Source organism: Solanum lycopersicum, chromosome 3 (assembly GCF_036512215.1).
Source record: "Solanum lycopersicum chromosome 3, SLM_r2.1".
In the NCBI taxonomy this organism is placed as follows: domain Eukaryota; kingdom Viridiplantae; phylum Streptophyta; class Magnoliopsida; order Solanales; family Solanaceae; genus Solanum; species Solanum lycopersicum.
In genome coordinates, this window is record NC_090802.1 from 63543270 (window position 1) to 63554773 (window position 11504).

Below are 11504 nucleotides of genomic sequence, written 5' to 3' on the forward strand. Positions count from 1 at the left end.
ACTAATTCTTAAAACTGTATTAGATTAGACTTATTTGATATTTTAGAAATAAAAACTTAGATCGTCAAATTTTTCATGTCAATATAACGAAAAATATATCTTAAAATGTTAATCAAAATTTATATCAACTTCTCTCCTATAAATCTTTTTTGCACAAGCTTTTGACTTTTAAAAAAAATCGTGACAACTAAAAAAATAGATTAAAAAAATATTGCATTTTTCTTAGTTTCTTTAAGACAAAATATATCGACATATCTTAGACTTTTCAATCTAATATATTTTATGCGTTTAAACATGAATCGTGATATATATATATATATATATATATATATATATATATATATATATATTAAAGTTGTGCTTGTACTAAATGATAGAAAGTGTTTGATCCTCATCAAGATAAAATCATAAAGATATGCGAAGAAAATTCTTTGGTTTAAAAGTTAATAGTTGTATAAACAAGAAAGAACCTTTTATATCTTCTTTTTTTTTGTATTAAATAATTCTATCCAAAGGAAATGAAAGTTGAAATAATATCACTTATTAATTGTTCTTTTGAAAATGTTGAAAAGGTGTTTTTGCTACATTATATTATTACAATCTTATAATAAGGCATGCACAGGCTGTTTTTTCCGTTCTTGTCTCAATCTACTTAAGTCGTCGTTTTACTTTATTAGTGGGAAAGCACCTTATAATAAACAATATAACATCTATAGAGACATATTTCTTGTCAAAATTTTATCTTTTCTAAAAGTTAGATTTATGTGTTACTTCAAAAAACTCTACCTTTAAAGCCCTAACTTTTGTAATTACTACTACCTCCGTTCCATATTACGAGTCACCTTTTATGCTTTTAGAGTCAAATAGTTTAAATTTGATAAAAAATTTACGCATGGAATTTTCAATTTTTTTAAAAATGAAATTTATATATTTGCAAACTACGTAAAAGGTACTATGAGTCACAATAATTGATAATTCAAAATGTTTAAAAAATCTATGAAAATTTTACGGTAAAAAATAGACTTGTTTTTGACTCTTGAAATTCAAAAAATGATATATAAAATGGAACGGAGGGAGTATTTCTTTAGTACTCCTAATTCTCTTTGAATTGATATAATCAAGTTTTGAGTTAAAATGTGAATTTCCAATAGACATTATATGTACATTAAAAATATGATATTCTTTTTGAAAATTTATCAAAAACAATTCTGATCACATGTCAATTTTTTTTAAAGTGTTTACTTAGAGGAAGTAATGTCTTGACGCAAGCGAGAAAAACATTATTAAATCATCTAAATCATAATTGGTTATAGTGAATGAGATTATTATTAAAGTCAAACAATGAGGTGATTGTGTTAATACATTAAATGTTATTTTAGTTGTGACCTAAGTATTCAAAAATTCATATTTTGTGAATATGCATGTAAATTAACACAAGCAGTTTTGCGTGAAAAACTCATTGCTTAATATATAGGTCTTTACCACATGACACAAGACCTTATTTGAAACTACAAAAACCTAAATATTAGTACAACTCAAGGATAGGATAAGATATATCTTGATAGAAACAAGTTCTTTTGATGCTATAGTAGTTGCTCAAACTAAAATATGTTAGATATTCAAAAGTTCTTTCACTTTTTATTTTTATCATAGTGTTGTGACTAGCTTTCGCATATTTCGATTAATTTTATGAGGTATTTGTCTCCTCCTACTAGTAAAAGATATCACGTTATTTTATCTATCAAGACTAAGAGCCTGTTTGGATTTGCTTAAAAAAGATAATTTTTAAAATCAAAAATAAAAGTAGATTCTTGACTTCTTTGTCAAAACTAACTTAAAAATAAATTTGATCAACTTTTAAACGAAACTAAACACCTTCTAAGCAAGATGATCTCCGCTGAGAACCAAAAAATGAAATCCCATTAAATAATCAAACTAGGTCTCTCCAAAATCCAGATGGCAAGTAGGACACATTTTCCAGTAAACCAAAATAAACAAAACCTGCACTCAGAGCACTAAACTCCAACACACCACAATCACTTTTTTTTTCCCCATTGATACTGCAAATTCTTCTTTGTTTTAGTCAAAAGCAAATTCTGGCTTTCTGACCCCACCCCCACAACCCCAACTCCCCACTGTTTCAGTATTTAACCAGGGAAAAAGACTTTCACTAATTCCCTTCTGCAATTTTAATCATTATCATCCCCCTCAAACTTCAAACTCTAACTTACATCATTAAAATAGTACTAGTACAACATAACAAAAACTCAAAACTCTTTATTTCTACTACGACTATACTATACTATTCCATCAAGTTACCATTTAAGACATTATACTACAAATCCTCAAATGGTTATCCAATTGTAAAGCAAAATCCTTCACTTCCTCCCCCTTTCAAGAACTTGACAAAAAACTCTTTAAATCCTCAAAAGTTCTCAACTTTCTTGAAATTTCTCTGCCCCAAGTGAGTTAAGAATCTTAAATTTGTGATAGCAATGACTTCAAGACAGCCAATTCCTTCAAATCCAAAACCCATGTCAGGCATAATTTTTCTCATCATTACAGTCTCAGCTTCACTTATAATCTTGTTTGCCATTCTTTATTTTCTTTACTATCTTTGGTATTCATTGGTGCATCGTTCTCGTACTAATCCTTATGATTCCATTACACCCCTTGTTAAGCTTCACAGGTTTAGTTACAAAGAGTTGAAGTCAGCAACTGAAGGTTTTAGTGATTCCACTTCAATAGGAAAAGGGGGATCTGGAACTGTATACAAAGGGATTCTTAGAGATGGGAAATTGGTTGCTGTTAAGTTATTGGACTCTGGTTCATTTCAGAGTGAAAGGGAGTTTCAGAATGAGCTTCAGATTCTTGGTGGGATAAAATCTCCTCTTGTAGTTTCTCTTCTTGGTTATTGTGTTGAGAGAAATAAAAGACTTGTTGTGTATGAGTATATGCCTAATAGAAGTTTACAAGAATCCCTTTTTTCTGAGTCAAGTTTGTGTATGAATTGGGGTAGAAGGTTTGATGCCATTCTTGATGTTGCTAGAGCATTGGCATTTTTGCATCTTGATTGTGACCCACCAGTGATTCATGGGGATGTTAAGCCTAGCAATGTGCTTCTTGATTCAGAGTACAAAGCTAAGCTTTCTGATTTTGGGTTGTCCAGATTGAAACTTGATGAGGAATTTGGGGTTGATATGTTTAGTCAAGAACTGGGGAAGAGTCAAGACCTTTCTGGGACTTTAGGGGGGATGACTACAGGCACTGAGACTCCAACACCAATTGGGACACCTATGGAGAGTCAAGATGAGGTAGATTTTGCTATGGCTTTACAAGCTTCTTCTTCTTCCAAAGGCAGTAAAATTTTCCAAAATATTAGACCTTTTGGCTTTACTTCTGTTACTCAAAATTTGAGTTTTTTTACTGAGAATGATGCCACAACTAGGAATGCCAAGGGAAAGGAAGTGTCAATTGTTGAAAATGGTGTAGCAAGTTATAATGAGGAGCTTAGTAGTGTTGATCATAGGAAAGAGTTGGATTTGGGTGGTGGAGATGATAAAGCAAGAAATATCAAACAATGGGGTAAAGATTGGTGGTGGAAACAGGATGGTAGTGGTGAACTATGTAGCAAAGATTATGTAAAGGAGTGGATTGGTAGCCAGATATGTCCATCAACTAATCCTGAGTGGGACTTAGAAAAGAAATGTTCACCCCAGAAAACCAGTTTAGATATTTCAGCACCACTGAGTAAACCTGAGGAAGTGCAAGAAACCACATTACAAGGACAAGAGCCAGAAACTCTCAAGAAAGAGTCCGATAAGGAGATAACGGAGAAAACGTGTAATAAGAAGCCTAGAAAGATGAAAGAGTGGTGGAAAGAGGAGCATCTTGATGAACTAAGCAAGAAGAGTAAGAAGGCTAAGAGACTAGAAAGTTTCTGTAAGAAGCGGTTCAAGATTCCACCTTTTGATATTGGTAAACGCTTTCAATTCAAGAGAAAGAGGAAATTCGGAATGCAGGATGAGAATGGAGATGATCCAGATGCAGAATTCAGTTTTAGGAAAGGTTGGAAGAGAAAGCATACGCGTTCAATGGGGAGTGATATGTGGAGCGGTGATCTATTCAGTCGAGAATTGAGCAGCACGACAAGCATGAGAGGTACATTGTGCTATGTTGCACCAGAATATGGAGGGTGTGGTTACTTAATGGAAAAAGCTGATATATACAGCTTTGGAGTTCTTGTCCTTGTGATAGTCTCTGGTAGGAGGCCATTACATGTCCTTAATTCGCCAATGAAACTCGAGAAAGCAAATCTGGTAAGCTGGTGTAAACAGCTAGCTCATGCTGGAAATGTGTTAGAACTTGTTGATGAAAGACTTAAAGATGACTACAACAAAGAACAAGCAAGTCTCTGCATTAACTTAGCACTTGCTTGCTTACAAAAAATGCCCGAATTACGACCTGACATTAGTGACATTGTTAAGATTTTGAAAGGTGAGATGGAGTTACCATCCCTCCCTTTCGAATTCTCTCCCTCTCCACCTTCGAGAACGTTCAGCAGATCAAAAAGACGACATAAGAGTTACGCAGAATAGGAATTACTTGTCCATGTTGAGAAATTTTCTCCGAATGTATTTGTAGAATCACTTGTTTTTTCAATGTAAATATGATGAATGTATTAAATTTTATCTTATTTGATGATTATAACTGCAGTCAACATTTTTCCAACATAACATAACTGCTAAAATTTCAAATTCCTTTTAGTAGAAAACATCTCATTTTGTAAATGGAGGGAAAACAAAAGACATTATTATTAGCTTCTACTTTGATATATAATTTAAATAAATATCACTTTTTCATGATAACAGTTTGGTCCACACTTCATAAAAATCTCACCTATTTAAGGCATTTCTTCAATTACTTCCTGTTTGGTGGACAATTTTGTTTTGCCTGTACCAGACAGGACCACTAATACATGTCTTCGAAAATGATCGGATGTACGTAGATTTTATTTCTATTTTTATGTGAAGTTACAGAGAAATTGTTTTTGATAGACTCGAAATTAGCAAGATGCACAAAACAAATAAAAACGTGTGAGGATTGTGAATGGAGGAAAGATTATAGATTCTTAAAATCGAAAGAAATCAAATTTATATATATTATCAATTGTACAAATTATTATTTAATTTATTAGACTTTATATAGGGTGATGTGAGTAATATTCGCTAGATATATTTTTTATTATTGATAGTGAAATTTTAATGTTGACTATTACATGTTGGAAAAAGAATGTCAAATGACATCTTAAGTATATCATTGTGTATTAGCTTAAATAAAACAATGATTAGGACGTTTTAAACAAATCTAATTAATTAGTTAGTTAAAATCCTTTTTAGCAGATCTGTTTTAGTGATATTGGTATGCACATTGCATTTTCATTATTTACTCCTAAATTTAATTTTGGAATAGTTTGGTAGAAGCAATAGTTGGTAGATGGACTTCTAAATTTTGTCTTGGTCAAAAGATTTTTCTTGAGATTCTATTACTGTAGCATATTTAATTGTTTTATCTCCAACATGTTTTTTTGATAAATTGATTAATTATATTACTTAATCCTTTCTTGATATTTCTTTAATCTACTTAATCTCATAGTATAGGATTTTCAAGTTAGCCGCCCGAGAATTAAGTTCTTCGAGGTTGAAATTAGTGACAAAGTCGAAATTTTTATTAAAGGATTCAAAATATGAAGAAGTAAATAGATAAAGAGTCTAATAGATTCAAAATCTACTATTTTTTCATAAAAAATAATTTTAATCAGATTTAAATGATATAATTTTTTATTAAAATAATTCAAAACTAATTCCGCCCCTCGATTGAAAAAGTACTGGTCATTTTCTCTTAAGTTTCTAGAATTTCAATAGAAAAAAATAAGTATGGGGCTTGAAACTCGTTCAATGTAGGGTAGCTATCACATTAATGGTGTATATTCGAAAGATGTGTAAATGAAAAATTAATGTTGTTAACTAATTTTATATTGCATAAAATTTGAAACGTATAAAAATATGTAATTTCAAATAGTCAAAAATAATCTCATAATCTTTAATACAAATTTTTATTCAAATTTTTACGATCAAGAACACTTATGCTTAATTTTAAACGGAGGGCAAAATTTTCCATTTCAAATAGTTCAATACAATATTGGTTATTTTTTCATTTTTTTGAAAAATAATTAGTAAAAAAAAAAAGAGAGGATATTTTAGAGTCAAAACATGGCAAAAAATAAAATTATCATATTTCGAATAGTTTGAAATATATTTTGATCATTTTGTGCAAAAAGAATGCAAATTGCTCTTCGCATATCTGAATTTTGAAATTGAAAAAATCGGTTGTATCTGGTCTCAAAGGAATAAGATTTTAGGCCCACTTATATGGGCCTCGACTAGAATCATCGGTATCATCTATTATAATTATGAAAAAATTGTATATAATATCAAATTATTAATTCAAATTAAATATTATAATCATAGTTTGATTTAATTATACCTCATATTAAACTGTTGTTATTTCGCCTCTCTCTTGGTGAATCTCACTTGCCACTCTAGTTCTCTTCCTCGCCTCTCTCGCTTTTATACAAATGCAAATGTATAAAATGTGTGTGTGTTTGTATAAAGCAAGAGAAAATTGTATATATACATATATTTTCTTTTTCCTCTCCCAGATATCGCCCGTCACTCTCCCAAATCTCGCTCCCTCACTGGCCTCTCTCACTTTATACAAAAACACAAATGTATAAAATGTGTTTGTGTTTGTATAAAGCAAGAGAAAATTGTATATATACGTATAATTTCGTTCCCCCCTCCCAGATCTCGCTCATTCACTCGCCTCTCTCGCTTTATACAAACACAAATGTATATAATGTGTTTGTGTTTGTATAAAGCGAAAGAAAATTGCATATACAAATACAAATATTTTCGTATATACACTTGTGATTATACAAATATGATCTTTCCTTGACCAGTTTTCTTTTATCTTTTTCGCTTTATACAAACATAGATTATACAACTGATCTTTTGTATATGTATATTAAAGCAGATTATACAACTGTTTTTTTTTATATGTATCGCAAAATATACATATTTATGTTTATTGTAGAGCTCAATTATGAAAACTATAGCCATAGAATACAAATATAATTTTATGTTAGCTATATGTAAAAATTGCTCGATTACTGTTGAAACCTCAAAGTTCATTGACTATGGGTCTGATTTTTTTTATCTTTTATCACATATAATCTTCTTCTTCATTTATTCTATCCCCAATTTGGATTCATACTTCTATTTTATTTTTTGAAAAAGGATCTGTTGTTCTATTTGTAGGGTTAAGAAAAAAGAATTGACATAATTAAAAATAATCAAAATGGCAGCAGATACACACTTGATACTTTATGGTTGTGGTAGTTTCAGAATCCAATGGAGCTAACAATCTCAAACAGAAAGGCTCAAAACTTGCTACATCCAAACTGAACTGCATAATGTCAATCCAAAAAAGGCGAAGCTCGTTGCCAATAGTGACACAAAACCACGCGCCGCCGGAGCAGAAGATTTTTTAGAGGAATGCTCAGCGGGTACGGCTAACATCGGAGGAGACGCAAGAGGATGAACGAGCACCGAAACTTTCATGCCGTTAACGCAACCGCCGGTTCCACAAATGAAGTAATACCTCTGGGTATCGTTCAGCATAATGAAGTCCTTTCCGCTGGTCCAATTCCCTAATGCACCATCTATTGTGCAGTTATCATATCCAGTCTGATTCACTAAAAACACATTGAACTGCGACTTCTGGTACCTAAACGCTGCGATTAAAATAGAGAGAAAAGTTAGAGAAAGACGCAAAATATGTAACACTACTTGTAAATTGCTAGCAATGTGATACGTACAGATGTAGTCACCAGTATAAAAGGTTTGGTTGTTGGCCCAAAGGGTATAGTTGATGCCAGGGTTCCAGCCTTTGTTAGCTCCGACGATGTGGTCGGTAGCGTTGACGGTAGTGGCGACGGCGGCGAGGAGAAGGAAGAAGAGAACAGAGAGATCCATGTCGAGAGAGATGTTGATAGGCTCAAGTGATAGAGGCTCTGAGCTGGACGTGATTGGTTGAAGAAGCAGAGACAGCTGAGAAAGTCCCTACTTTATGACTGTACTTGGCCCAACCCCCACTATTATTTATGGATCCAAAGCAAATAGATGACCGTTATCTATACATCCCCGCAACTGGGGTTTGGTGAGCATAGTGCGTAGAGAGGATATTTTCAATAGATCTTTAGCTCGAGTAAATAACGGGAATGAAGAAATCATGACAAAATACTAAAGCACGCTGAGAAAGGAACTCAGGTACATTCTCTGCTATTTTTATGGGAATAAAATAATAATTGTTCAACTTGTTCTATAAAATTTTGATTGTTTATTCTAGTATATATTTGATTGTCTTACCAAACCAAAAGTAGTACTATTAAAAATATTTTGTTAAAGGCTCTGGAGACCACCAAAACATTTAGAATCATGTAAAATATAGTAAAAATGTAATGGCATTTGAATAATGCAAGCTGGAGAGAAGGACATTATCACGTTTAATGAGTATGATGGGACAAAATCACTTTTAATCACGTTGCAAGTTGCAGGGATAGATAATAATATATACCTACTTTCAGCAAGCTCAGTTATTCATCTCATCTTTTATCTACACCAATATGACCTCCTATCTCAGATTATACAAAGCCCCACGAACCAACGACGTGGTCCCAGTGCTGGCATTGGTTACTGAAACGAGATCAAGGTTTATGCGGGGCATGGATGTAGTCTCAGATGTTGATGAACCATGAAGGCAACCAAATGCCAATATTGACAATGTAATAGATTTTGGTAATGCAAAAGATGGTCTTTGAACACTTCCGTGTTGGCATCCCTACTAGGACAACTCAGGGCAGATATATGAACCGTCTAGAGATTAGTTTGGCGAATTGGGCTTGTAATCAGTTCTCTTTAGAAGCAACCAGGATCATTGCCAAACTGGCCAAGCATGACAAATCTTTGTATCCAGCATCTGTTACAGGTTTATGTGCAACACCTGAAGGTATCCTTCAGGCTCGGATGAGCTACAATCCTTTAACCATCATTTTATTACCTTCTATGTTTTTCATTTCTGATCACCTTGTGTGTCCCATGTTTCACCAGTTTTCCGTTTTTAGTATGTTTGGGATTTGACACACCTCCTTGTCCTCTTGGGCCAGCAGGCTCTAAGAACTTTCGGAGACCTGGATCATCAAATCCGTTGGATTTCATCTCTGCATACAACTCTCTCGCCTTGGAATATAATCTGCACTCAAGAAGTCCTCCCACCAAAAGAGAATAATGTGCAGACTCGGGTACTACCTCATACTGCTTCATCTCCAGCCATATCCTCAATGCAGTTTCAGGCTGCTTCAACTTCATAAACCTATCAAGAATTAACAGAAAGGTTTCCCCGTTTGGACCAACTCCAGCTTTTCTCATAGTGTTAAGAACTTCAACAGTTCCTTCTAGACTAACACTTGCAAGAAATGCATGGTACGTTTCAATAGTTGGACTAATATTGTCTTCCTCCATCAGAGCTAATATACTTCTCGCCTCATCCAACTTAGATGATTCACATAGAGGACATATCATCAAGTTGTATGTACTAGAATCAGGACGCAGGCCCATATGTTTCACTTTGTCAATAATCTTAAAAGCTTCCTTCACGCAATTCTCACAAGTCAGTACATATACCAAAGCATTATACACCTCCAGCCCTGGAACCCAACCCCGTTTCTGCATTTCATCATAAAGTCTTAGTGAATCAAACAAATTTCTAACCTTGGAGAAGCAGGAAATCATGTGGGAATATGAAGTACCATTTGGTTCAATACAACACTTGGACATTTCTCGCCATACTCTTTTGGCTTCAAATATATCAACCACTATATTACACCATCCATTGAGGATAATATTAAAGCCATCAATTTCTAAGGGGAATAGCTTCTTATTGATAAGCATGAATTCTTCAGCTTCTTCAATAAAACCATGCTTACAGAGAATATTCAAGAATGTCAATAATGTTCTCTGATCAGGAGACATACTGAATTTCTCCAAAATCTGGAATGTATGTATCGCTTTACCAGCATTATCGGCAGCAGCATATCTGTTGGAATATCGTAAATTACAATGGCAAACAACATTGCAAGCAATTTATCATCTTAGTCAAACTATACCAGAGCATTAAGTATGCGAACTGAAACTATGAAACAACTTATAGAGTAATATTTTTCGGTGAGACTACTGAGATGATTATTCAATGGCATGGCTAATAATGATCTTCTCAGCAATTATGTAGATCAACACTCAAAAAATTATAGAAAAATCATGTTACACAGGTTACTCTGCAATAAAATTAATTAGTTCAAATTTCAATAACTAGTATGCGTCAAAAACAAAACAAAAAGATTAGTTTTTTTTTTTACCTATCAATCATGATGAGGACAGCTTGTTGAATATCTGTTGACATCTGAAGAAGATCTCGGATCAAAGACCAAGCGGTACTGAATTTACTATGGTTGCCCAGAATCCATATCATCAAACACCACGTATTTTCTTCAAGACATTTGCATTTCTCACCCCATTTGAATAGCAAATAAGCTAACTTCCATTGATCTCTCAACTCCCAAATCACCAAAAAGACCAACTCTTGGTTCGGTTTAACCCCACATTCATCAAGAAACAATATGGCTTCATCTCCTGAACCAAAATTACTGGCCTTTTGTACAATCCCAACAAATTCGTTAACACCAACATGATACTTTTCACGCAATGTATTCACACGCTTATCGAAGTTGATGATTTCGTAGCTAGTGGAACTGCCAGAGCTAAAGAAAGGGAGCTTGGACGGTATAGTTGAACAGTGCCTGACAGATGGTTGACGAAATGCCACAAAGAAATGACGCCTTATTTCCGGCCGCGCGGCAAATAATGAAGGATGCTGATAGCCGATTATATGCTTAAAAGCGATGGGACGAGCACTGTATAGCCTTCGTGCAATAGAGAGCAACCGCATTATTTTTCTCAGTTTACAGTGGAGAAAGAAATCTCCATGCTCCAATGGCTCAAACAAGCCTTCGTTAGCTCAAGTCTACATAAACCACTGGACTTTAACAAATTGGATGCCAGCCCAAAACCAATTTGATTAGGCCCATGAAAAATAGGAGAAAAAAATGTAAAGAAAAGCCTTGGCATGTGATTACACGCTTCAATGCAGTCTAGTATTTGTTGTTTTCAACTTGTATCCATCTCAATTATTTTATGAGTTATATTTTATTAGTGTATAACTTTACATATTCATATCATTTATTTAACCATTAGGTCGTATTTTTAAAAAAAATATTTTGAGTAACCAAGATTTCCAAAAAAAAGAATCATTTTAAGATTGGAAAGTAA

The 11504-nt window shown here is 33.4% G+C and overlaps 3 protein-coding genes across 3 annotated transcripts; 1 reads left to right on the forward strand and 2 right to left on the reverse strand.

The window, feature by feature from the left end:
- The first annotated feature begins 2170 nt into the window (after positions 1–2170).
- On the forward strand, positions 2171–4710 carry LOC101257754 (putative receptor-like protein kinase At1g80870). Its single transcript, XM_004235848.5, has one exon. It carries the CDS (start codon positions 2496–2498, stop codon positions 4596–4598), a length of 2103 nt encoding a protein of 700 aa, XP_004235896.1. The 5' UTR covers positions 2171–2495; the 3' UTR covers positions 4599–4710.
- Positions 4711–7381: 2671 nt separating this feature from the next.
- On the reverse strand, positions 7382–11303 carry LOC101257157 (pentatricopeptide repeat-containing protein At1g80880, mitochondrial). Its single transcript, XM_004235846.5, has 3 exons — positions 10535–11303; positions 7940–10215; positions 7382–7855 (listed from the first exon to the last, which is right to left on the reverse strand). The coding sequence occupies exons 1-2, from the start codon at positions 11122–11124 to the stop codon at positions 9177–9179; spliced, it is 1629 nt and encodes a 542-aa protein (XP_004235894.1). The 5' UTR covers positions 11125–11303; the 3' UTR covers positions 7382–7855; positions 7940–9176.
- Positions 7512–8096, reverse strand: LOC101257455 (early nodulin-like protein 19). The gene is made up of 2 exons (XM_004235847.5): positions 7940–8096; positions 7512–7855 (listed from the first exon to the last, which is right to left on the reverse strand). The coding sequence occupies exons 1-2, from the start codon at positions 8094–8096 to the stop codon at positions 7512–7514; spliced, it is 501 nt and encodes a 166-aa protein (XP_004235895.1).
- Positions 11304–11504: the final 201 nt, after the last annotated feature.